The 27,058-nt window shown below is 51.6% G+C and overlaps 1 protein-coding gene and 1 long non-coding RNA gene across 4 annotated transcripts; both read right to left on the bottom strand.

The window, feature by feature from the left end:
* Window positions 1-1,711: 1,711 nt before the first annotated feature.
* On the bottom strand, window positions 1,712-9,918 carry DUSP7 (dual specificity phosphatase 7). Its single transcript, XM_064724201.1, has 3 exons — window positions 9,281-9,918; window positions 6,577-7,005; window positions 1,712-4,096 (listed from the first exon to the last, which is right to left on the bottom strand). The coding sequence occupies exons 1-3, from the start codon at window positions 9,690-9,692 to the stop codon at window positions 3,789-3,791; spliced, it is 1,149 nt and encodes a 382-aa protein (XP_064580271.1). The 5' UTR covers window positions 9,693-9,918; the 3' UTR covers window positions 1,712-3,788.
* A 1,820-nt stretch (window positions 9,919-11,738) lies between these two features.
* Window positions 11,739-23,565, bottom strand: LOC135453242 (uncharacterized). 3 transcript variants are annotated; one of them, XR_010441808.1, is made up of 5 exons: window positions 23,246-23,565; window positions 21,227-22,347; window positions 18,781-18,874; window positions 18,164-18,266; window positions 17,514-18,005 (listed from the first exon to the last, which is right to left on the bottom strand). It is a non-coding gene; the product is annotated as an uncharacterized LOC135453242 (long non-coding RNA). The 3 variants fall into 3 exon arrangements; XR_010441809.1 differs by lacking the exons at window positions 17,514-18,005; window positions 18,164-18,266 and adding an exon at window positions 11,739-12,178; XR_010441807.1 differs by having other exon boundaries at window positions 17,514-18,266.
* Window positions 23,566-27,058: the final 3,493 nt, after the last annotated feature.

The following is a 27,058-nucleotide window of genomic DNA, read 5'->3' as shown; positions in this document are numbered from 1 at the left end:
CTATCTCCTTGCCAAATTCCACTGCTCTGAACATAACCAGCTTTCTCACTCAGCCTGTGCTCCTACGCTCAGCTAGTGCTCGTGCCTGCCTCTGCAAGGGAGTACAGACAGACCCCACGCTCTCTTCTTCCTCTGTAACTATTGCTCCAGCACTGCCCCTTGCCTGATGTCAGTTCTCTTCTCCTCCTCACTGCATTTCAGGACATCAGGTCTCCAAGGAAACCCCTCCGAGATTTGTAAAACACTGATGGGCTGAAGACCAGCCAGGCTGGCTGCTGCTTGCTGCTGAGGCCAGGCAGCTTGGAAAATGCTCCCGTGTGTCCTGTTTGCAAGTGGCAGGATGATTTTCAGACAAGTAATCTCCTTTGTTTGGCATCAGGGCTTCTGAGTGCCACAGTGCCAGGGCACTCACAGCATGACCCAGGATCAGGGATCAGGTCCCCAGGAGCTCCCTGCACACCAGCTCTTCCTCCAAGGCCACAGCAAACAGCAACTGTGCTGCTGCAGACAGCCACAACTCAGCTACCACATAAATGTGCTTACAATGCTAACTGCAAATAGCCCGCTCCATCCTTTAGCAGAAAAACCTGAGAGGAAATTAGATGGAAGCAAATACAGCCACACACCTGACAAGCTGTTCTGCACTCCTTCAGTGCACAGCCAGCCTCCAGCAGAGTTTCCTATCTTCCTCAAGGGCTACTCTACCATGTAATTACAAGGGAAAACCTAAAGGTCTTCTTTCCCCTGCAAACCAGGTAGATTTTTGTTTAGCCACAAACAGGTCTCCAAATCAATATATAGATTCCCATCATGGAGTCCCAGAGTAAACAAACTCATGCACACACTTGCTTGGCTCCTGCTTCAACCTCTACCTCCCCTCTGCATCCACTAGCCTGAGCTGCTTCTGGAATAAAACTACCTTATGTGCTCAGACCCTAGGATTAGAACAAGATGACACAGACACTTACTCTGAGGGACTGCACAACTGAAGTAATTTAATTTCTTGCCATTGAGGTTAAAACAAGGAATGCTGGGGGGAACCCACTCCTGCCCAGCTACAGGCAGAGTCACAGCTTACTTAGATAAGCTGCACTCAGATGTTTAGAGCCACGTTTCACCCTAAAGCATCCTCATCAGCCCCTCCAGAATTCCCACAAACCATGCAGGGAGCACAGGGGGACACAGCACAGCCCAAGTGTAACACACACAGCACCCCTTCCCCAGGGATGCAAGAGGGGTCTGTCTCCAGCTCTGCAAGAGCCCCAGAATAACCCATCAGGTAGCTGCCCACAAGCCCCTGACTTCTTGCTCTCCTACCAAAATAAAGTCTGCTAACACAACAGTTGTGGGCAAGGCCTTGCGATGCCTTTGTAGGCCAGGCTTAAACAGCGAACAAAAGTGTCTTTGGTTTATCTATTTATTTTTGGCACAGAGGAATGGCTGGGGTCAAAGCCAGTCCCATTCTCAAGCTGTTCTTTGTTCTCCAGTTTATCCAATACCCCCTATCCCTCTCCTCGCCCGCCCACCTCCCCCTCTCCATTTTACCACAGGTCTTAAAAATTAAGCTGTGCATGAAACCAAACACCACACTTGAACACAGCCCAGCAAATGCTCTCCATGGTCACACAAGGATCCTAATCAACCATAAAAAATGGATAAGAGCAGCGTGCCCTTATATGGGCAGAGGCTAGACAACGATCTGACACAAACATCATTTTTAAAGAAAAAATAATATTTATTTGCAATATAAACAAAGTCCCAATATTGGATCAGTATATATAGGGTCACTAATTTTCCTTCATAACTCAGAAAGCAGAACCATTCCTCACTAACAAGCTCTCATTTTTACTAATCAGAAGATGCATCTTATTTTTTTCCTTTAAAGAATAAAGACCACTAACAGCACAGGAAGCCTTTACAAACCAGCTTAGCTGTAATGCAATAGAGATGCACTGTCAAAAAATCCCTGAAAAAATAAATTCCTCCATGAGGTAAGATGCAATTAGGATATTCTCAATTTTCTCACTCACAACTATACGCCCATTCTCCCTTCCAATGACCCACAATCCCAACATTGTGGCAAACAAAACCCAACAAACAAACAAAAAACAACCAGAAAACAAGAAACAGAAGCTCATTCCAACATTCTGATAACATCTTTAACGAAAAGAACAGTTTCAGGATGTGACAGCGTCAAACATTCCTCCAGATGGAGATTTTTTTTTATAATTTTTTATTTTTCTTGAAAAAAGTACAAAAAACTGGATATTTAGAAAAAAATCCGTGGCTTTTTTTTTTTTCACTAACATGAGAGTTAAAGTGGACAGGGAGGGGGGAGAAAGGAGGGACTACATTGCAGCCAATAAAGAAATATCTAAATCCGTTCTGCCCTCCTCCCAGAAATTATTACCACTTCCTCCCCTCCCAGCTTGGTAAAAGGAGTTTGCCAAACACTAGCCAGAAATACATACAAGTCTTCTCAGAATAGAAGGCACGGCATAAAGTTATTCGAAAGAGGAAGAAAAAAAATCAGAACCTCTGTTGAAAGCTCCAATCATCTCAGAATTTGCCAGTTAATATATATATTCATATATATATATATATATATAAATTCTCTGTTACAATGCTCTCCTCATCATTTCCACACCTCTTCACTCCCCTCACGCGCTCCGTGCGTGACGATCGAGTCCTGTCCCGCCACACAATCCTCGCTCTGCTCCAGGCGCTCGCTGCATTCCCCCTCCACCCCGCACACGTGGGAAAGAATCCAGTGTGCACAAGAAACGCCAGCACTGCAACTACCTTCTGGACTCGGGAAGCTGGAATGGTTTCGGGCCAGCTGGATGACGTTAAATCAGTCAACAGGCAGCAGAGAATGAAGCCGGGCTCAGACATGCTTCTACCAACTCTGGAGGCTACGAGAGTTTTACCTCTGGCAATAGCAAACAGTGTTTTTGGCAGGGGTGGCATTAAAAAAAAGCTTGCGGCTTAGTCACCTTGGCTGAATCAGTGCAGAGTTTGTGATTGTGAGTGCAGGAGTGGTGAAGGGGTTGCGGTTAAGCCCAACTGGCCTTCACACATAACAAAGCTTCCTACCAGATGCTAACAACAACAGCAGCAGCATGTATCTCTCTCTGGAGTACCCAGTAATATGCCAGGACATACCAAGGCTTCACAAAGTGTGCAAAATGCATTTGGTCAATATAAACATTTGATTAAAAAAAATAATAAATGATCAAACAAGAAACAGAATAAAATACTGGTTTTGCAACCTGGTCTGTACAAACAGTCAAGAACTTACATATCTAAAAAGAGTTTGAACCCAAAGCTCGAGTAAGATCTACCTTTTCTTATTTCTTTTTAAATCAAAAAAAGTAAACTTGGGTTTTAAAACAGTCTTGGCCCAACACCTTTTGTTCAAGGTTTCCAAGTGCATAAATCTCCTCATTTTCCACAGCAAGCTAACCCCCGGTAGCTCTTCACACGTGTGCGTGTTCTGACAGTCTCAATGGACCCAGGAAAGCGGTTATTGCCGGTGACAGCTGCGTCCGAAACGCTGTAACATCGCCCCTGTTAAATAACCCCCTGTAAAAACACTACCTCTTGAAACCACTTGGATCAGGATACCTAGTGAGCGGCATTAGCCTTCCTAAAGCAGCGACCAGGCACCTCTGCCCAGAGAAGCTACTCATCTCAGAGCTGCCTGGCTAGACAGATATTTTCGTAAGAGTTGAAATACTCAAGAGAAGCGATTCGATGCTCGAGGTCCCGACCAGGCAGCGTCCTCTTCATGTGGACTCCAGAGTGTTCAGCTGGAACAGGTTGTGGTTGGTGGGGGTGGTGAAGTAGAGCTGTTCACTGGGCGAGCGGTTGTCACAGGGGCTGTTGAGTCCCAGAGTCCTCTCAAAGTCCAGGAGTTGGCCCATGAAGTTAAAGTTTGGGGAAATGTTGGATTTTTTCCTTTTCACAAAGTCATAGGCATCGTTCAGGGACAAGTTGAGTTTTTGCATCAAGTAGGCGACAGTGACTGTTACGGACCGGCTGATGCCAGCGAGGCAGTGGACAAGGATCCCACACTTCTTGGAACGGGCCTCATCTGAAACAAGACAAGGGGAAGGGGGAGTCTATTATTCTGCACCAAAAACACATGGCTTTGGAGCAGGGCCAGGTGGCAGCTGCAAGCTCCCAGCACCACGACGACTGCCAGAACTGGATCCCCTGCCCCTAGTGACACCATCCCATGTCCCTTGGACACCCACATCTCTCCCCACAGGGCTCCTGAGATATTCCTGCTGCATGGCAAAGCCGCACATCCCCAGCAAGGCCAAGCACCTCATGTGCTCGAGAATTATCAATCAGGTCTAGCAACATATCCCTTGCCTAGGAAACATCAGAACCCTCTACTCGAAAGAGTTGGAGTAACCCAAAGGAGGCAGATGAAGCTGTGGACAACAGCTCCAGGGAGATGCTGGTGGCTGGGCACAGCACACCCACCTCAACTCCAACTAAACCGGGGAAGGCTGTGCACTCAGGGCAAGGCTGCAGCCCAGCACTACATGACCTGTTCTCTTCTGCTATTCCTGTCCTCCTACCACTAGAAAGTTACATGAATGCAGCCAATGCCGATTTAAGCAGAGTCTGAAGTACAGGAACTTCCCTTATTGTGAAATTGCTCTTTAGGATCGACAGAAATGCACTTCACCACAAACAAACGCTTGTGCTGGAGGAGGCTCTCAGGATGAATGGTAGCGGGAAGCAGGAATGCAGGCTGGACCAAAAAATGGCGAGAGAACAGCAGCGAAATTTCCCCTCCCTTGCCACCAACTGAAAAGCACACACACACTCATTGTCTCTCGCACAGCCGGAACAGCGTGATCCCTTTATGAATTGACATCTCAGTGCTGAAAGAGGGACACGCCACTGAGAGCCCTGAATGCACGCAAGTACCCAGCGCTGCTTCTACTTCTGGGCAGCCCTTTTTGAAGTCAGTCATTTGACTGAGAGCTTGGCGGGGAGCAAAAAAGTGGCAGGAGAAAGAGGATCCTCGGGCAAAGCCAGAGGTAAGAGACACTCTGGCACTGTAAGTGCAGGGAAGGGCAAAGAAGGAGGAGGCAAAACAAAAATCCAGACCCAAGCCACAACAGGTTTTCTGCCCAGCCTCCAAAACCAGGCAAGAATTTCCAGTAGGGTGGGCAATCACCGCCTAGTGTACCCAGCCCTCCCCCCAGGCTCTCCTGTTCAACATTTTTCCAGACATTTTTGCCTTTCATCTGACCTGCACAGCATTTCTTGGTGTTTGGTTTTAGAGTGAGGTAATCCTCCATTTCCTGTCATTAACTGGAAAGTACAAGCTCAGTGTTCAGAGAGACACGGGCTGACTGGAGCAGACAGATCCCAAATGCCACATGTCAGCAGGGACACTGTACCTCACCCCTGACGTTTAAAGCCCTGCTCACGCAGGAAGTGCAGATGGGACATCAGACACACTGAAGCAGCAACTTATGACCACAGCCATGTTACTGGAGGGCAGAAGCCAGGGGCAAAGGAGACTGTGTGGGAATCAGGGTTTCTGACAGCTGAAGATCAGCCAAGGATCCACTGCTGCTCTGTCCCATTTCAGGCCTTACAGCACAGCCAGCGCAAACTACGGGGTCTGAAATGGGCTGCACAGACTTCAGTCTGCAGGCAAAGGTCCTCCTCTCCTTTACCCATACAAGTGTTTGCAATCAGACACAGAGCCACAGGCTTTCAATAGTTAACAGTGCTATTACTGCCTATGCCATTCACCCCCATAAAACACAGCTGATTAGGCTAATGACTACTGTGAGCAAACAGCACAGGTCAACCTGGAAGTGTACAGCCCTGTTCAGCCCAACATACACTTCCCACAGAATAAGAAGCAATTCTCAAAGTCAAGGCTGGCCTGAGAGAAGAGATCTTCCTTCCTGAACCACACCACCACCAGCCAAAACTGTCAAAGGGGCTGCCTACAGAGCAGTTTTTCCATCCAAACTCTGCAGTGTAATTATAATCACTAACTCATTGTGTTGACACTTACCTTAGGAGAAGTATCCATACAAGGAGTTAGTTATGCTAGGGTGACTTACAGCAGGATCCCAACTAGACTTACAAATCCCCTCAGGAAAAGAAAACACACACACACACACACTCCCTGATTTTAACCACATTTGGGGCTAAGGAATTGCTGGCAGCAGTCACACTAAAGCAGTTCCCATCCCCAAGCAGAGCAGCAAAGGAGCTCCCCACTGCCTGGTTCAGCCATTTCACAGCAGTGCAAATCCCCGCACAAGGGCGAGAGGCAGCGGGGCCAGTCCAACCACTTGCAGGTAGCTTGGCTAAGATGCTGCAAGAGGGCTGAATTTTGGAAGGGGAGGCCTCCCTGAACACAGCCAGGATGAGAGGCACCAGATGTGTCCCCTCACAGCGTGACACTCGGCTGCTAAGCTGATGCTGTGCCCCGGAGAGGTGAGGCTGCAGACAGCAGCAGCCCTGGGAAGCGGCACACCACATTCCCAAGCGGTGAGTATGAAAAGAGATGTTCTGCCAACTACCTACCAATGAAAGCAATGGCCTCGGGAAAGAACTGCGAGAGGTTCTGGCTCCAGTGATCTGAGATGGGGATCTGCTTGTACTTGAACTCTCCGTCGTGCTCAAACATGTTTGGCAGGTTAGGAGTCACATTCAGGATGTACTTAATGCCGTATTTGCCCAGGACATCCAGGTTGGTGGAATCTTTGGCACAGCCCAGGTACAGGTAAGGTAGGATCTGGACTGGAAAGGCAGGCTGATTGTTGGGGATGGGGCTCCCATCCGACTCCGTGGCACTGCTGGGCTCCCTGTCGGATTCGCCATCCGAGCAGTCGGAACTTATCCGCAGCCCTCCCAGGCCAAGGACTGATGCTGGGGGAGAGTTGCTGGGTGAGGAGCTGTCAAGGTTTGTCTCGCAGTGCTCAGAATATTCAGTCTGAAACTTGTTAAAGCCACCTGGGAAGGGGGAAAGGAGAGAGGGAAAGGGAGAGGCAGAGAGAAAGAAAAAGATGTTTTAATCTTCAGGATGGGTAATCCTTCTACCTGTGAACATGTTACTCAGAAAGTCTTTACCAGCAAGAAGTTGGTATCCCTTCAACTTCACAGCAAGAAAAGCATTTCCCTGCTCCCTTATCTTCCCTGGGCAAACTGATACTGAGCAAACAGGTCCCAGGAGAGTAAGGAGTGGTTCTTGCAAAGTTCAATATTGCTTGTGAAAAATAGGGCCAAATCTCAACCACAAAAGAAAGAAACATCCACAAATAAAATCAATGCCAAGACACAATCTCGCCTTGCCAGCGTCTCAAAAATAAGGGTCTGGGGCAGTTTAGGCAAGGGCTATTACTGCCACTTAGAGAGAAAAGTATTCGTGTCTGAAATGACAGATCAGGAACAACCACCCCACAACTCACCCCAGGCACTAAAACTCCACGAAATTATTCACCTCCAAGCAGGAAAAAAGACCCTAAGTTTTGCCACAGACTGATCCTCGAAATTATTTTATTACTACAAAATAGGTTTTGCAACAGAGCAGTGTCACAGGTTTGTTCTTCACCCACAGCACAGCAGGGGCACAAAGGGACGGGACCCTTCACATCTGCCCCTAAGACTTTTTCTGGCTCTTCAGCTCAGCTGCTTGGGAAGGAAGGCAGAGGAAGGGAAGCAAAAACCCCACCGATCTACCTTCTTTCCAGGCGGTATTAAAGCGGAGCTCAGCCATCGGGATCTGACACTGACAAATGGTTTAATTAGAAAGGGCTCCTGGAAACTTCGTTAGTGGGTTCGGCGGTTGTGGCGGGGTCACTGAGCAGGACAGACAGCTCCTGCCACATCCATTCATGAAAAAGGCTCGTCCTCGCCCTCCTCCTCCCCCCGCGCCGCCAGACAGCGCCGAGGAGCCATTTTGGAATTTTAATTAGAAACATTTCCCACCGAGGCTCCCGGAAAAAGGCAGAGAAAGGGGCTCAGCTCTTCCCCTGCCCATCGGGGAGAGCTGAGGAGTAACTTTAAAACCGCTCCTTCCTGCTGGGGATGAGCACGACCGGGAGAGAAGCGGGAATGCAAAGCGAGGAGGGAGCAACGGAGCCCATGGGGAAACCCCAAAGCGGGATGGGATGATGGGATGGGAGACTCCCCCACGGGCAGGGATCGGAGGGTCGAGGGGGGAATGGGATCAACCCCTGTGCTGGCCCCTCACCATGTTTTGAAGGAGGCGTGTGCGGGCTGCGCAGCCCCGAGGGCCGGTCCCCAAATACCTGACTGTCCCCCTGCCGCCCCACCCCGCCACCAAGGCTTCCCCAGCTCCCCAAAAAGGGTCTATCAAGGAACAGCCGTGTTTTTTAAAGAGCCGCAAGTGGCAACTTTCTTGACCACTCTCCCCCACGCACGCTCCCCCGCTCTCCTGTGATTCCTGCCTCAAAGCCGCCACCCAGCGACCGGATCGGGAGCACTGGGAGGATGGGAAGGGTCCCAGCAGCCAGCTGCGGGCTCTGCTCAGCCCGCTGCGATCTTCCAAAATGGCCAAAAACACCCCAAAAAACCAAAGCTCCCAAAGCACCCCCAGCCCTGGCGGAGGGGCGTGTGCGGGGTTCGGCTCTCCCGCAGCGCAGCTCCCCGCTCCCCATCGCCGTGTCCCGGGGGAGCCGGGCTGCCCTCTCCCAGACCAGCACTGCCAGGCAAAGGGGGAGGAAAACCCTAGCGAGGGCTTTTACGTTATGTGGGGCAATAAAATAAAAATAGAGAAGGGCTCTCTTGCCCCTCAAAATCCGGCCATTCCTCCCGGAGGGCTGGAGAGGAGGCTGCTGCCGGCGCGGGGAAGCTCCCTCCGGGGAGCGGAGGCGAGGGGCGCCCGGCGCTGCCCGGCCGGGATCGCTTTGGGACGGGGCAGCGCTGGAGGGGCCGCGCCGGCGGCGAGCCCGGGGGGCTCCTCCCGCCGCTACCGGAGAGGCGACGCAGGAAGGAGCGGGGCGCTCCCGGCCGCTTCCAGCCTGCGACCATTTTGTGCGGGGAATTAAAGCGGGATGCAGAGGAGGGGGAAAAAAAACATAGAGAAAAATAGAAATAAATCAGGCAGAACGGATAAGGGAAGAAAGCAAAACGATTCAGCCACCTCCGTCCGACCAGTGGATGAGCACCCTAGGGATGGAGCGGCCGGCCAGGGGCTGCGCAGGGGGACACGAACAAGGGCTGCGGGAGCGGGACGGGGCTGGAGGGAGGGCGAGGGGCACCTCACCTTTCAGGTAATAGGCTTTGCAGCCGTCATCGCGCAGCTTCTGGAGCAGGAGCCCCAGCACGGAGGTGGCGGCACCGCTGTCCTGCCAGTCGGCGGTGGCCTCGTCGTAGAGCAGCACCGTGTCGGCCTTGCAGCGCTTAACGAAGCGCTCCTTATCCTCGTGGTTGGGGATGATGGAGCGGATGGGCAAGTTGCCCTTCTTGAGGCGGCGCAGCATGAGCCCGGGGATGGCCAGGTTGATGGCCGTCTCGATGTGCGAGCTCTCGAACAGCTCGTGGGGGCGGCAGTCGAGCAGCAGCAGCGAGCGGCCGCCGCCCGACTCCAGCTCCTCCTGCAGCCACTCCGCGCTCTTGCACGGCATCGCCGCAGCCATGGGCGCCCGCGGGGAGCTCCCCCAGACCTGCGTTTTCATGGGGCTCGGCAGCGGCGGCCGCCAGCGCCTGGCCCGCCGGCCACCCACGCGGCGTCCGGACGCGGCCCCGCTCCGCTGGGTCGGTCTTACGCTACGCCGGACGCGGGTCCGCTCAGCACGGCCGCGGGTGCGCGGTGTGTGCGGCCCGGAGCGCGGCGGCCCCCGTCCTGCCCTAGGCGCTGCGCCCCATGCCGGCGGCCTCAATTAAAGCGGCGCTCGGCCGGCGGCTCGGCGAGTCATGCCTCGGGAGGCGGGGCGGCGGCGGGGCCGCGCCTCAGCCCCGCCCGGCGCCGCGCCGCGCACACGCCGGCCCCGCCCCCGCCCGGCCCCGCCCCCCGCGCCCCCACAGCCAATGGGGCGCGGCGGGGGCAGCGGGGCGGCCCAATATGGGCAGGGGCGGGGCCGCGGCGGGGGCAGAGCGCGGGAAGGGCCACGGGGCCGCGGGAGCCGCAGGGCGCGGGCACGGCCCCGGCCCCGGGATCCGGGCACGGCACGGCACCGCACCGCACCGCACCGCCCGCCCGGGCTGAGCCCGGGCCCTTCACCCGAGCGTGGGCTTAATACAAAGGTCAGGCAGTGAAGTGACCCAGCCCGCGGGCCGGAGGGTGCGCAGGCCCGCGTGGGTTCCGAGTGGGTCGTGCCAAGCCCTGTTTGGTCTTTGACAGGAACTCACAGTTCCAAAATAAAATCCACTCAGACTCATTAAGCCTCCGCATTGCCTTTCGTTCTCAGAATGAGCTACAACATAGATGTTTTTATCCGTGCATCCTTGTTTATTTTTAGAGTATCTTCCCTGTTGGTATCCACTACTATAAATACAAACCTTTTGTGCTGCAACACTAACATTTGAAGACAGGAATGTAACTGGAGGCACCCTTTGGTTTCCTTCCATCTTTTACATTCCTTCTCATGTGAATCAGACCTCTGGTACCAGAAGTTTTCCGTGCCTCACACAAACTGTTCCAGTTACAAAATAGATTTGATCTTTCTCTTTTTAATGAGCAGGATGACATTAAAAATGTGGTTCTGTATGAGCCACTTCTCCTGCAGTCTATTTTCACCATGCAGGCAGTCAGACACTGGTAGATTGCTCAGAGAGGTTGTGCAATCTCCATCCTCGACTGATTTCAGGATCCAACTCAACCATCCCCAGGTAACCTGGCCTGTCCCCAGGGCTCACCCAGCTTTCAGCCAGAGGTTTGACTGGAGCTCTGCTGTGCTCTCTTCTCTCCTGGGTTATCCTACAAGCCCCTGCTCTCCAAATTCTTGTAAGCATGAGTTGGAACCATTCCTTTTTCCCAGTCTGGGGCAGATAAGCCATTTCAATTCTCCCTAACTTTTCATCTCTTTAGCCTCTTAATATAAACTTTGTCAGCACACACTGTTTGAAGGGAAGAGGCAGGTCTGTTTCACCAGAAGATTCCCAGACTCAGCAACCTGACTAGGTCTCCTCAAGTTTTTTTTCCCAGCTGGCTGAATTTCAGCCAGAACTGGGCTGTACCTTGTGTAACAGGAAAAATATTGCTCTTAAAACACTCCCCCACACGCAAACAAACACGTGCACACACAGAGTCTTAGTTGTAATGTTGTTGAGAACTGTGCTGTTCAAATGGCATTGTCTCTAGGCAGAACTTCACATTGATTTGTATCTGAAGACACATTTCTTCTGGTCAAAATCTGTTTTTCTCAAAGCTGAGATCTACTACTGAAACTATTTCAGAGCCATTGTCTCCTCAGTGGTCTTTTATAGACCCTTAACACATGAAATATACCAAGAGGGCTGTATTCCTGTGCCTTTAGTACAAAAGCAGCTCTTGGATGTGCAGGGGTCCCTGCCTCCTTTCAGTCTAATTCCTAAGGCTGGATCCTAATGAAAATACTAACTTAAGACAGTGTTTGAGCACATGCTTAACTTTGAGCACAGCGAGCATCTCATTGCAAAACACTCTGTGATTTCAGCGGGACCGTGCTCTGAACCATTCATGGATTTCATTGGCATCAGCAAAATAAATGTCTTGTTGTACATCGCTTTTTTTGTGACTCAAGTGTGCCCGAGAAAGCGGAACAGCAGAAGCTGTCCACTTCCCCTTGCCCGGTTTATTTTTACCACTGGTTGCTGTGGGAAGCCATTGTGATTCAGTGTGGCAGTAGGAAGTTCCTAACACTGCTCTTTGCAGCAGAGGATGTTGAGGTTCTTATGCAAGCCACAGGCACAGTGAAAATAGCTGACCTTTCAGAATGTTTATCGAGGCACCTTCAATTCACAAGGGGAGCAGCAGCAGCTTGTGCAGAGAACTAAAATCTGGGTCTAAAGTCCCTGTTGTGCTGAAAACAGCCCAGAAATCTTACAGGGATCCTTTCTGGTGGTGCGAGGGAGGCAGGTGTAGCCGCCAGCTGTGGTCCTGTGGAACCAGAAATGTTTCACCTCCATTCTGCGGTCGCATCAGCAACCGCATCAGTTTCGGGACAGGCTCCAGACGCGTCACCTGCGGAGACAAGCGCAGAGTTCACCCTGAGAAGGGCCAAAGCAAAATAATGTCATTTAACAGAAGGGTGACACCCTCTGCCTGCCCAGCCAGGACCTGAGGGACACTGGAGGAGCTTTCCCCGGTTTCTGGCTGCTGCGGGCCGGCAGGGCAGGGTCGCGGTGCTGGTGCCGGGTGCGGTGCCAGCCCGTGGCCGTGCTGCCCTCTGGAGTCAGCCGCTCACAGTGCGCCAAGGCAGCCCAGGCACCGGGATCCGGGACCGACACCCGCGGGCTTCTCCCGTCACAGGGAAATCCCTGCTCTGCAAAGAGCTGCGGGCACCCCCCGAAATCCCCTCCCATGGACGGGGCATCTCCAGCCCGCGAGGTTTCCTGAGACGTGGCTTGCAGGCTGGGGCCAGGACACGGTGTGCCAGCACCTCCTTCAGCCCAGCGCGGCTGGCAGGGCTCAGGGTGCTGGTGGCGTTTGTCTCCCCATGCACAAGGCTTTGCTGACAGGCAGGAGAACAACACTTGTCCAGAAATGGGCAGCTTCCAGCTCAGGGCCCAAAAGCCCCAAGTGCTTGTGACAAGGACTGCACAAAGTGATAACTACTCTACATGTGGATTCATGAAATCGTAGAATATCTTGAGCTGGGAGGACCTACAATGATCATTGAGCCCAGCATTTAGTTCTGCCTAAGACCATCCCAAGAGTGCCACCACGTGCCTGAGAGCATTGTCCAAACCCTTCTTGAACTCCAGCAGGTTTGGTGACCACTGGCCTGGGGAGCCTGGGGATTGCCATCATCCCCATATCACAATACCAGACCTGACCTTCTAATACAGGTTGTGTGCATCTTTCCGGCTTTTTTTCTGCTGTGGAAAGGCCCTATCCTCCAACAGTCCTTCTGCTTAATGCCCAGTGCAGCGAACAGGCAACTCCCCCTTGCCCACAGCCCCATCCTGCTGGCTTGGCTTCGGAGTGCTTTTGTCTTCACCTGTCCCCACCTCCCATGATGCTGGTGCAGATGCCAGCTCAGGTTCCTCATTTCCATCACCACCACCTCTCTTTTCCCAGATTCTCTGACTAGAGAGCCCACAGGCTGTTTTCGTGTTTTAGAAACAAAGACCATGAGTCATGGCAGAACACAAGGTAAGTGCATCATTAGCAGATGTCTGCCCAAAACCCACTCCAGGCCCTGGCAGCCCTGCAGAGGCTTTGCTCCCAAGCAAGATGTGAGTAAAGGGCAGAAGGTGTCACACCCCTAGGGGATGCATGGTACCACCTACAGCTTAGGTGAGGCAGGGGCTCCTAAGGATTTACAAAGTAAAGTAAATTAGAAGCTGGACAGAAGTTAATATCTATTTTCTTCTTAAAAATGAACCTCTGGAAAACTTTTTTTTTGTAACATGCACTTTCTCCACAACACTTCAGCCCCAAAGGATTTTCCTTCCAGCCTCTCCCCCAACAAACCTGGGCTATAGCAGCTAAACCTTCATAGGACTTACCTTCTCATCGCTCATCAGCTGTTTGCTACATCTAAGAAGAGGTATTAGGTACGATTGGTGGCCCAGACACCAGCCCATAAAACCATTAAACTCTTCTAGAAGGATTCTTCACCTGGCTCAGGTGCCTGTGTGATCAAATATCCATCAGTACCAAGACAGGAAGCGCCTTCCTGGCAGCTCACTGCTGGACTGGCAGCTCAAAGCCATGCTTTGTGAGCAAGATTTCAGCTGGGAATTTGCTCAGGTAACCTGGGCCCACAGGCAGCTTCTGGTTTGCTCTGTGACGTTGAGTGAATCCACAGTTTTGTGTACTTCCCATCTGTAGGATGGGGCTGATACCTCCCATCACCTTTGCAAGAGTTTGGGTGCTAAGGAACCAGGCAGGTGGGCTGGTGTGATGTTAACATCCTCTTGCAGTGCTGAATTTCTAGGACTGAATCACTTTTTTCTATCTTTAAAAAGAAATTTTTAAAAAAGACTTTTTATTTAATTTCAGCTTCCCTTCCTAATTACTTAATGTAGTAGGAGTTATTTTGTCAGGAGAGGGCACTTGTTGATGGTTTACCCCATGTTTCATTAATGCATGGAAGAGGTTAACTCCTGGTAGTTATGGTAGCAGATGCATGGTTTTAACAGGGAAAAAAAAAATCCCCAATTTTACTTTCTACTCTTGCACTAATTTGTGACTATTTTTATCAGTGTTAGCACTGAGCCAGGGTAAAAATACTCCCTAGAAAGTTTAGAATTTACATTTGTCTTCATATATATTCAGCAGAAATCCAGCTCCCCTGCCTCCGCACTGCCTAATCTGGACTCATTAACTTCACCCGCCCCCGAGAAAAATGTCAGATGACTTTGGCCTGGCGAAGCCTTTCACCCACAAACACTCAGCAGGAGGGTCCAAGTCTTCTGTCTGCAGCAAACAATCCCCGTGGAGCATCAGCTCTGGCACTGCAGGCATCCAGCTCAGCCATGGGAACAGACTCACCCTTCCTGACACAGCCCTGCCTCGGGGCAAATCTCCGATGCTGGGCTCCATCCCACAGGGATGCTGAGCCCTGGAAGCATCTTCCACATGGCAAGGCAGATGGATGGAGGCTGGGGGAGAAGCACCACAAGGAGAAACCTTTGTGGAGCATCTCCTGAAACACAAAGCAGCCACAAGCACGTGGAACTGGCATTGGAGGTCCTGGGATAATCCGTTTTTCTTCTATTAAATGGACATAACATTTGGCTCTCTGAGATGCCCTTTTGCTGCACAGCTGGAGACTTTCATGTCAATGTGTCAATGAACTCTGCTCCAAAGACAACAGAATTTTTCTCTGGCAGGTTCCTGCAGAAGAAGCAAACCATCCCCTCCTGTGCAGTGGGGCCATTACCATCTCACAGGGGCACAGCAGCCCAGAGGGGCTGAGGCTGGAGGTCCCTCTGAGGAGTGCCCAGTCCAGCTCCTGTCTCACAGCAGCTTCTCTTAGGGCAACTATTGTCCCTACTATTGGGTATCCCAATATCTCCAAGGATGGAGGCTCCACACCTTCTCTGGGCAAGGTGGTGAAGTATTTCACCATCCTCAGAGTGAAAAAGTGAACTGACATGTCCTGTGCTTCAATTTGTTCCTGTTGCCCTCACTGGCCACCCAGGAAAAGTCTGGCTACATGTTCAGGGTTTGAGGAAAGCCCTGAATTTTTATGGAAATGGGTGTGTTTTCTGTGAAACCCAGGAGAGAAAGGGGTTCATGTTTAAGCAGGAGCTGAGAGCCCAGAGGCTCCCCCAGCAAGGGAGGGCAGCTCCAATCTAATTAAACTGAGAAAACATCCTTAAGCAACACCATTTCCCTTCTTCCCTGCTTCACTTCCTGGGCTCCAGGCTCCTTCCAGAGGAAGAACTGGAGAATATTTAAATTATTTATCCTTTTAGTGGTAAATTTTAAATGAGGTCTGGAAGCAGCTCCTTAGAAAATCCTCCCCTGCAGAGGACCAGAGGAGGGGAAAGCTCCAATGTTCCCTTTGGCATGAGACCCTCCAGAGTCTGTCACGGCAATGATGGAATAGGACAGGATATTTATGAGACTTAAGAAGCCAATAACATCTACCCTGGCTCAGGCATGTGTTGGACACAGCCTGCAGTTGAATACAGACCTCCATATCCCATTTATCCCTCCTTTTGCATGCCAGAAAAACCCTTCCTCCTCAGGAAAGAGTGAAGCAAGACAGAAATGGCCCAAGGCACGGAGTGCAGGACCTGTTGGTGCTGTGTGGGCCCTTGGCTCTGCTGGGCTCCATCCCTCCCTGGCTCTGCAGATCCAGCGCCTCGCCCGCCCCGCACACGTCAGTTCCTCAGCAGCTCCTCCAGACAGCCAGGCTGTTTTCAAGAAGCAATTTCCTGCAGAGGAAGATTTTTTTTTCCAAGGAGCCTAAGTGGGGAACTTCCTGGTGCAGGCTTTTCATGGGAAAGCATTGTGAGAGCAGCTTCACCACCCACCAGGAAGGGCTGTCACTGAGCAGGCTGTGCCCGCTCTGTGTGCCCAGCCCAGCTTCCTAGTGCATGCCCAGGGCTGAGTTTTGTGACCCTCACTCATCTCCCCAAGCTGCTGCTGGGATGCTGACCTGTGGCAGGGGAAGGGGACAGATGGTGAAGATCTGGACTGGGTGCAGGCAGTGCAGAGCCTCCCAGGGAATGTTCTGCATGGCCTGTCCCTCTGCTGGGAGAAGCTGAGAGGAGACATAAAGACTTCACCATACTTTGGCTCTCCAGCCTTTGCATTTTCCCTCTCCACTGTGCTGCTGGGTCTGATTTCCAGCAGGGCCATCAGCTACCAGGACAGGCTTCTCCCCACACAGAGCTGGGGGGGTCACTGCTCCTCAGCCTGGTTCTGGGAGGCTCCTCTGAAATGCAAACCCTGCCAGGGCTTCTCCCAGTGCTGCAAGAGAGGGGTAGCCCAGCTCAGCTCTGCTGTGGTGGAGCCAGGGCAGGCCCAGTGGCTTTGGCAGCACTGCCTGGCATTTACACCAGAGCCCAGAGGCAGCCCCAGCCCCGTGGCAGTGCCCCACAGCCCTGGCTATCAGTGAGACCCCAACATGCACCAGTTAAACCCTCAGCCAACACAGACACTGGGGCAGCAAGTTGCACTGTGCTGCTGCTTCTCACCATGGGTGGTGTTAAAGTCAATCATTGTTCATACCCTTTTACTCCAATGAGCTGTGCAGGTCTCCCAGCCGGTACAGGTTCCCTTCAATGCTGCTTTTCATTCAGGCAGTTGTTCTGGTTGGAGTGTATTTTGTGGCTATGGATGGACAGGCAGCCCAGGCTCGTGCCCTGCTTTGAGCTCTCACACCTGTGCTGTGGCAGCACTGCTCTCTCATGGAGAACTTCTGCTGGACATCTGTGAAGATGCCCTGGTTCCAGAGGTTTTTTCCTTGTGTCAAATTCTCTGGTTTTGCAACCCCTCATTACAGTTAAAATAAAACTAAACAACACCCAAGAATCCATTTCCATGCAGCATTTCAGGAGCAAGGGGCTGGTTCCTCTTTCAGAGCATCAAAAAACAACTTCTATTTTCCTCACAGTGTTAGCAATGTTCAGCTGAGCCCTGCTTTTTTTTCCCCAAAAAAGTTTAGTTTCCAGGAAACAGGACTTTATTTTGAACACAAAGCACCCCTTTGGCCAGCCTGAGGCTCTTGGGTACATTCACAACTTTTGAATACACATATATGACCTACAAGAACAGGACCCAGCATAGAGGGAACTGAACCAGGTCTCAGGGAAGAGTCAAGTCACTTCCCAATCCACCACTGGCTTAATTGTGTGACGCTGGGCAGGTTCCTTCCCTCTGTCTGTGTCCTGCTTTCCAAGCCTGGAACTGGGGTTTAAGATCCTTCATGCAGGACTCTGCTGGACCTCAGAGTTGGCAAGAAGTACCTGAAGCACTCACAATGTGCCAATCCAGTTTCTGGCAGCACTGCTTGATCCAAAAGGATGAATCAAAACCTCCTTCCTCCTTCTCCCTTGGCCTGCTGGCAATGATCTTCTTAATCCAGCTCATGATGTTGCTGATTGTGAGAAGGCACCACCGGCTCATGGTCAGCTCATTATCCACCAGGCCCTCCCAGGTCTCTACCTGCACAGCTGTTTTCCAGCCAGCTGGTCCCCAGTTTGTACTGGGTCATTGCACAGGTGAGTGGGGCCATTCCTCCTTGGGGGCAGGAGCTCCTACTCCCTTTGCTGGACTTCACAAAGCTCCTCTTTGCACACTGAGGTCCTTGTGAATGGCAGCCTGGAACGTGCAAAGCCAGGGGAGCAGGGAGAGCTCACAGCATTCCATAGCACAGGTGGTGGATCTTGGAGAAAAGGATGGAATTGGAGACACACATCCCTTCCCTTCTGCCCAGAACAGAGGGGGCACCAGCCTAGGGGCACCCAGGGCACGAGGAGAGGGGGATCCTGCCAGCAACTGGTGCCATCCCAGCACACACTGTGCCTGTGCTCCTTCACTCACCATGTGACAAGCAAGAAGCAGCGCTCAGGGAAGGAGGTGACCAGGCAAATTCAGCAAAGACATCCCAGGAATGAGTCACTGGCTCTGCGTAAGAAGGCAGACTCTGGAGGGAGAAGGGCAGCAGGGAAGAGGAGCACTCTCAGGAGATGGCTGCAGGATGATTAAAAGGCTTTTACTTGGACCTTGCATTGGAGACCCCCCTGCCAGAGGAGTGAGAGCAGAGCTCTGGGCGTGCCCACAGGGCCACAGCAGTGGGAGCTCAGCTCCTCAGGGAGGCTGCTCCCAGAGCAGGAGAAATCACCCACCTAAGCCAGGCTTTTCTCAGGAAAGGCTTGGCTCTGGTGGTGACATTTCTCATGGGAAATATTATTTCCTTGAAAACCTTGGGTATTGAGGTCAGCTAAAAGCTTTCAGCACACTGGCACCAGACACACTGAGCTGGTTGAGTCACAAGGTAATTTCCAACACATGTAAGGCAACTTCCGAGGACCAGAGAGATTCGTCACCATGTTTTCCTGGTGACACCTTCAGTTGTTTTGCTTCTAAGAATCAGCCTTTTGTTTACTGTTTTAGCTTATTTCCTCGTGGAAAGCCTTTCATTTATTCCCCAGCATTACCTGTAGCTTTTAATCCCAGTAGGTGAAGGAGGTGGAAGAGGAACAGCTCTTCAGCAGCAGGGCCAGTGTGCCAGAAATGGTAGGTTTTTTTAAGCTGTTCATAAAGATAACGAGAGATGAAAAGGTTGTGTCAGGAGGGGGATCTTCTCTAGCTGGAAAGCACGAAATACAAGAGCACTGCTGTCTCTTCTGCTGGGGCCCTGGCATTTCTGATCTTACTGCTCCAAGGCTTTGCCCTATGGAGCAGATGCCCCAGAAGGACACCCAAGGTGGACGGGTGGATGGGAGAGAAGCTGGCAAGGGATTCACGCCCATCCTAGAGGGGCTGCAATGCCTCAAAGAGAGAAGAAAATCTGGCTGGAAAAAAAATCTCAGAGCCCAGACTTGTTGGGTGAAAGGTGTTGGAAATGCAAATCATTAATTTAAAGAACTGGGCCAGGAACCAGGGGTGCCAGGCTGAGCTGTTATCTGCTGCATCAGCTGTGAGCCTGGCTCGGGATTTCAAAATAAAATTAGACTTGCAGTATATGTCTTTAAATATTTAAATTACTTTCAGTAATTCATATGGTGACATTTAAACAAAGTACACCAAGCAAACGGCTCCCAGTGCTAAAAGGAAATGTTTGCAGGTAATAATATTTAATTTAAAAGGGAACAGCTGATATCAAGGCAGAATCTTAATGCTGAATTCAACCTACATTTCTCTCTCAACCAAGCAGGGAGGAATAAAGACCCAGGCCAGCAAATGGTTAAAGATGTAGAGTGGTGTGATTGAAGTGCTGGTCCCAGACACCCCGAAGAGAAGAGCTGTGAATTACGTGGGTGCCCAAATGTTTTCAGATCAGGGCTGCTGTAGTTTTGTGGGCTCCCAGAGGTGGGGACAAGCAGTTTCCTGTTGGGAAGTGAGGACCATGGGGGCTTGGTAATGCCAACTCCTCGTGCCACCCTCACCTGCCCTCCCACAGCCTTCCTGGGCCCTTTGCTGTGAGTCTGTTCCAGAAACTAAAGGGAAAATCCATCCTGGGTGCAAACGAGCAGAACTCAATGAAGTCAGCTCACACACAGCAGCTTCACCACGGTGCTGCCGGCCAATTTGGAGAGCTTAGCTGGGTCTGTTACATCAGTCACACTGGATTTCATAACATCAGACATTTCAATGAGGGTGACTCATTCTCTCTTGAAGGGTATTGTATGTATGAGCAAAGATGATTAACTTTTGCTGAATGGTATGATTTCTGGGATGGGAACTGCTATTAATTAGGAGCGGATCTCAGATGTTCACAAACCCTGTTTTCATGGCCTACTTTGTATATTTTTCTCCATTCTCCTTGTTTTTTTAGCTCAGGATAAATATTAAAGTGCTCTTCCCTGCTATCTGGCACTAAGGCAGCCAGATGTCCAGCAAAGGCATCTGACTTTCATAGTCAGGCACGGCCCAGGGCTCAGTTCCTGTGGCCAAGCTTCAGCTACTTGCCCTAAAAAGCTCAGTTTTCACATTAAAAACAAACAAAACAAAATAAAAGGGAGATTCCAGCCTGCACAAGTGCAGCAGATAAAGTACCAAGGGAGGTAAAATAAGCACAAGTGTCTCAGAATGCAAAATCCAAAGAATTATCCTTTCTCACCCTCCCCCCAAATTTTCTTCATCAAAAGAAAGATGGGGGCTTATGCTAATCTCATGCTTCTGGCTGTTGAGGTTGAGGTTTGGGGGTTAACACCACCAAGGATCCTTGGGATAAAGAGTTTGCCAGGTTCAGGGAGAAAAATACCCTTTCAGCTGCACTGGCTGCAAAGCTGGACAATGTACCAGCACAAGGGTCAGGGTGTTCGGTGTCTTCAAGCACATCTGCAGCACCCAGCACTGTGGTCCTCTGGAGAAATTAAGACCAGCCACCTTGCAAAAGCCAAAGCAGGCAGGCATGGGATGAGATGGGATGGGATGGAGCTGTCCTTCCCCACCCCAGGCAGTGCTGGGGGATGCCAGGGAGCAGCCAGGCTGGGAGGGGACCTGACAGGTCAGTGTTTAACAGCCTGGCTGTTCAGTGGCACCTTGCCACCACCTCAGGATCCCCAGCATCTCTCCTGGGATACAAGGTCCCCTCCCAGATCCAGCCTATCAGCTCCCTCTGGTCCTATCCCATGGCACTGGCAGCGAGCAACACAACATCCCACAGAGCCAGACATCCCACCCTGCTCCAGCCCCACTGCTGTGGGCAGTAAAGCAGACTGGGAACAGACAAGCTGTGGTCAGTGCCTCTGTCTGGCCAGCAGGGAGCTGGAGGAAGTGTCCTGTTCCTGGTTCCTTGGTGAGACACCACAGTGAAAGTCAACTGTGTCTTCCAGAGAGGGAAAGGAAGGGTCACAGCTCAGCCTGTATTCTACCAGCAAGGATGAGGTTCACGTGCTTTGCCCAATACCCCATCCCCATGGCCCCTCCAGCACTCACAGCACTCCTCAAATGTCAGGCAGGGACTGTGAGCAGCAGTGAGGCAAACAAAGGTCACTGGATCTGTGCTTTTCCCCTTCCATCAGCTGAGGCTGCAGGAGGCTCCTGGGCACAGGCTGGAGAGCTGGTCCTGCTCCAGAGCAGGCAGTGATGAGGAGCATGAGAAGTAAACTCAAGAGAAACAATTATTTGTAGTTAATCAAGACAAGAAGAGATGATTTCTTTTAATTAAAATTCAGGGCTAGGTGTTTGAGCACAAATGGGGGATGAGCAGTGGAACTGCCCTGTGGGTGGGCTGCCCTAACCTGTGGGGGTTTGGAAGCTTTTGGGGCAGTGACTGGCTCTCCTCTATCCTTCCTGCTGTCACCAGGCAGGGGGCAGAGGGGTGGCCTGCCCTGGCTCAGGCACTGCAGCCAGGCTGGTGGCAGCACCCCTGGAAGCACCTGCTGCCCCAGCCTCCCTGTAACCAGCAGGCTCCCAGGCTTGCTCTAGAGAAGCTGGGAGGTGTGGGAGCATTACAAGGCTTCTCCTTCCAGACTCAACGGAGAGGAATGTGCACCCGAAACAGAGATAGGGCTGGTTTCACTGGTGCTGCACACCAAAGCCAACCACGAGGCTCTCTGAGATGAAGTGGCATCTAGGGGTAGGAAAACCCCACCATTTGCCTAAAATTTGCACCCATAAAACGCCGCTGGCAGATCACAGTGTGGATGTGTGATTCAGGCACAAGCCTGGGATGTGTGAGGCAGTGCCCAGGCGTGCAAGGAAGGCTGAGCCACGCAGCACCCAGGGTTTCCTTGGAGACTGACGCACCAGGGGCTTCTCCTCCACAAGCACGCTCTGCCTGCCTTACCAGGCAAAGGAACACCCCAAACCCCGTCCCCACCAGGAGAGCCGCTGGGGGAAGGGGCAGCGCTGAGAGCCTCCAGGGGGGCTTTCCTCACCTCCGAGCACTTTTCCTGTTGCGCAACTCACTGGTGCTTCTAAAAATGTTTGCTGGAGCAACAGTCTCTAAGGTGATTTCCATAACAATGGGTGCAGAAGAACGATCTACGCTACTGCTGGAGTGATTTGCTCTCTCACACAAGCGGGCACACGGCAATTCCAGCGGTGAGATGTTCCTGTCAATGAGAGAAAAATGAGTATTTGACTGGGTTGCTCTCAGCAGCTGCTGGAAAGCTCCCCAGAGGCCCTGCTGTCCATTGCCTGGCCAGAGGGCATTGCCAGAGTCTGCAGGCACAAAAACACCCACAGCAAAGGTACAAAACCACAGAAAATGCCTCCACACCTTTGGCTGGTGTGCCAGCAGTGCCCAGCAAACACACACCATGCAGGCACCTGCAGAGGGGCAGGACCCAGCAGCTGCACTCCAACATCAGCCAAAGCTCCTGCTCCACCCCAGGCCTCAGGCCTCACAAGGCCCCCAAGTGTTTCTCTTTTATCTCGCAGTTCTGGGTGCTCAGCCCCAGCCAAAGCCAACCAGGTTTGCTCCTTCCCCACATCTTTACCAGCTGACCCATTAAAATCAACACTCAGCCACTGCCTCCAGCTCGAATCGCTCACATCCTGCCATTACAGCTTTGTTTAAATCCGTGCAGAGCTCAACCTGTTGTCAGACAGACACTAATTGGTGTGTTTCTAATTATTTGTTTCCATCTTAAAACCTGTTTTTCAGCAGATTGCAGCTTTATTTTAATACATGCTTGGCTAGAGCTTGATATACTGGTTGCCAGTAACCTAGACACAAATGGGATTGCATTGCACAGGGGGAGCAGGGGAAAAAAAGAGACTTGAATTAAGAGCCTGTTCATAAAAATGAATTAAACAAAATTGTGAAACAAGCAGCAGTGTTACATTGCAGAAGATTGTTTCTGTATTCCTGTTTCTACCTCTTCAAATAAGATGAACCTCTGCATGCACAAAAGGGCATTTGAAACATCTCCTTACACAAACGCTTTGACCATGTTTTTTTATGTCATCAAAGCTCTAAAACTTAGGGTTCATCCTTTTTATACTCACATGGTTGGTGTTAAAATTAGCTCATCAGTGGGTGACCAAACCAGGATCAATCTCAACTGCTTTCCCAGGATATGAATGTAGAGACTCAGCCCCTTCATTCAGGCAACACCAATAGGCTTTTCCTCTTCCAGGAGCAGCCCTGGCCCTTTGTATCTTGGTCATTTCACACAAGTCTTCAGAGAGCAGGAGAAGTAGCTGAGGTGCTGCTCCAAGGCAGCTGACACTGCTGGAACACACCAGGCAGCACAACCAGGGCTCTGGGACCTGCCTTGCTCCATTCTCTCTCTGTACCTCTTTCTCTTGTGCTGAGGATTTTGGGGTCTCTCATCTAAAATGCAATTAGGGAAACAGAGGCAATTAAACAAAAATAAAAACATGTAATTTGCTGGCAAATAACTTTTTAGTGCAGGTCATGTTCTGCTCAGCCCTGACTAAAGCTGCTGGCAACAGTCTCACCTTTGGCTTCTCCTCTCCAGCTCCTGCCTTTCCCTGGCTGTGGGAAAATGCAGCAAGAGCATCCCATAGACAAGAAAGCCTCAGTCCCCCAGCCCAGGGGTTGTGAGGACACCCACCCTCCCACCAGGACAGGCAGGAGCCACATGAGGAGTGGCAGTGTGCATTCAGCAGCCTGTTGTCTCTCTGGCAAACCTGACCTCAGGTTGTCTCCACAGCAGCCACAGAGGCAGAGCGAAATCCCTGTGCAGCTCTTTCCAGCAGTGAGCACACTCTAAGGACATTGATTTCTCTGCAGGCTTTTTGTCAGCAGACAAAGGGGCTCAGAAGCTGATGCAGCCAGAGGGGTGTGAAGATGCACTTCCCAGGAGGAGCTAACTGCTAGAGGGAATTGGGTTTTCTGTTGCTAACACAGTGGCCTGGGACTTTGAAGGAGACGCCCAGGCTGAGGGCACAGCCCTGGTCCATCGTACCCCTGGTGGGCAGAGGCCCAGCTGAGAGTGGGCAGCATCTCCAGATGAACACCAGTGATCTCCTCCCTCCTGCAGGTCTTGGATTCTGTTTCATACATGGCCCAAACACATCATTCCATCAATGCCAAGCAGCATGGAGGTCACCTGGGAGAAGGCCTTGGCCAGGCAGAATTTTGGGGGTGGCCTGTTGGATTGGTCCTTAGAGGAGCCTCTCATGCAGACACATCTGCCTGCACCTGAAAACTGAGCCAGTGGGGATGGAGAGGGCCCATCACCTCCTCTTAGCCCTTCCCTATTTCTACACAAAGACATTTTTGGTGAGCTTCTACTCCTTTTTTTATACTAAAAAGGAAAGAAAAGAGGAAGATACGCACTTGATGTTAAGGAAATCTAACAGAGCGTGCAGCAGTCCAACTGCTCAGACACATATGCCTCCTTCCTTCTGCTCCATACCAGCGAGGCTGTGCCATATTTAGATCTGGCTCCATCTCTCACAAACTTGACCAACTGTTCCTCCACAGTGTCATCTCCGCTTGTTTACCCCCAAACTGTTCACTGAAATATTCAATTTGGTGACGGAAAAATAATAATAATAATAATAATATTAATTTTAAAAAAGGTTTTCTTTTTAATGACAGGAAAAGCACTAAATGCCCAGAAAGGCAGATCATAACTGTAGTGGGTAAGGAGGTTAAAAGATCCCTTGGTGAGTCATCATCTCCATCAGGGACTCCAGTGTGAGGAGGCAGAAGTGTTTCCTAGAAATGAGTGGCCCTGGGGTGCTCCCAAAGTGTGTGCTCCCACAGGAGAGGCCCTGGGATGCTGCCACAGGAGTGGCAGGTTCAGTGACCACACATGAAGGCAGGCACAGAGCTGTGGCCACACTGGGGTTACCTGGGTGTGACTCCTCCAAGGAGCTGCCCCGTGCAGAGCCCTGGGCATCTGCAAAGCAAAGGGGTGACAGCCTCCCTGAGGGAAAGGCTCAAAGTCAGCTTTGTTACAAGGACGACACATGGGAAAGAGCAGGGAGCATCTCCTGACCTTCCTCATGGTGCCAAACCATGGCAAGTTGACCCCAGTGTCTGGCCTCAGGCAGAGGTGGTCTTGCTCCATGCTTTCAGCCATGGTTGTGTGACACACGAGGCAGAGGTGAGCCCTTGTCCTCTCACTCACAGTGAGGAGCCTTGGAGACTTCTCTCTGAACATTCACACCTCTGTCTGGCTCGCCTTTGATGTCAAGACACTGCAGTCTGCTGGAGGCCTGGTGCCAGCCTGTCCTGCAGGATGTGCAGCACAGCACCCCCACCCCAACCATGGGCCTTGTACACAGAACTTGCTCACACTCCAGGCAGATCTTAGGGAGTTAAGAGCATTTTCTTGGCTTGCTGTGCTGGTGGAAGAGCGACTTGCAGCACAGCAGATGGATAAAATTCTAATTTGGGTTTCACATGATTTATATAAATAGGCTTAGACGAGGTTGTGCAGAGATGGCACAGTCATCTGCCAGCCTTGCTCTGTTTACCTTGAGACCCTCTCCTCCCCCTGCTAATGAGCACCCAGCAGTGCTGGCAGTAAGGAGTCACCTCAGCTGTGTCACCTGCTGCCCACAGCACGGCCCCAGGCTGTGCTCCCAGCAGGGCAAAGCAGCCTCCTGCCCCCACACCTGGCTGGGCACAGCTTTTGTGCTCACTCCTCAAACCCAGAGACAATTCTCAAGGAGCACACCACACCCAGACTCCCATGGCTGGCTCAGAGGGTGGGGCAGGGTATGGACCACGCTGCTCCCTACCCAGGGGAGTGGGAACAGGAGCAGGGCTCTCCCAGCCCCCCTCACTCACAGGACACCAAGTTCTGGTGGGGCCTCTCCCCACGGGTGGGTGGCTCAGAGTCAAGGGACACCAGTGGCCCCACTGCCACCGTAGTGAAAATGACACAGTAACTCCCCCTCCTCCCCACTAGTGCGTCACCAAAGAGCCTTCACCACATCCTGACAGAAATCATCAAGCACATCTTTGTCAGGTTTAGTTAGGAACCTCTTCCTCACCTCCACTGCTCCTCTGTCCCTCAAAGGGTGACATGAGCTGGTGCTGCTCCTAACAAGGGGCTTGTGACAAACAGATGAAGGTCTGGCTCCTGTGAGGCTCCACATCTTCCCAGTGTCAGATACAGCTCAGGGGTCACTCACACCTGGTGCAGATGGGGCAGGGCTCTGCTTTTAGCACACACTGACCACCAGATATCCCAAGGTCTGAGATGCAGAGGCAATCAAAGCAAAAATGCCAGGTCTGGGCTCTAGTGGGACACAAGTTTCTCCAGTTTTTAGGCCAAAAGCCAGACTGCCAAACAGAATGACACTTCTCCCTGTGGGCCCACAGTACCCCATGTCACACCATGTTACATTGTCATAGAAAACCTCTGCCTTTGAGTGCCTTTGGCCCTGGCAAAATGATCATCATCACAAAGCAGATGCATAGTTTGAGATAGAAAATGATGGAAACATCATTAAACTAGCCCAGAGTTTGTCTGCCTGCATCCTCATTTTTACAACCTGATTTTCTACAGAAACAAGGCTCTCACAGCCATACCACCCCTGCAGCCCTCCTGTCCAACTCTCCTGCTTTTTGGACACTTTCAGCCACATGGGACTCCCAGTTGTTGTGGGAATGTAAGTTTTGTGAGGGTGGGTGGCTGATGAGGAGGTGATGGTGTGTGTTTAGCTTTCACTGGCCAGTGAGAGCCCCTGCACGTCCTTCACTCCCCAACCCAAGCCCATCGGAAACCAGGCTTTGCTGGCTTCCGCCGCCCGTGGAACAAGCTGTGTTATTTGTATCACTGTATCCTAGGAGCCCTCCTTTCTGTCCTGCACAGCCCCTGGCATGAGCAGCAT

This window comes from Zonotrichia leucophrys, chromosome 12 (genome assembly GCF_028769735.1).
Source record: "Zonotrichia leucophrys gambelii isolate GWCS_2022_RI chromosome 12, RI_Zleu_2.0, whole genome shotgun sequence".
In the NCBI taxonomy this organism is placed as follows: domain Eukaryota; kingdom Metazoa; phylum Chordata; class Aves; order Passeriformes; family Passerellidae; genus Zonotrichia; species Zonotrichia leucophrys.
This window is presented reverse-complemented; position numbering and strand designations above follow the sequence as displayed.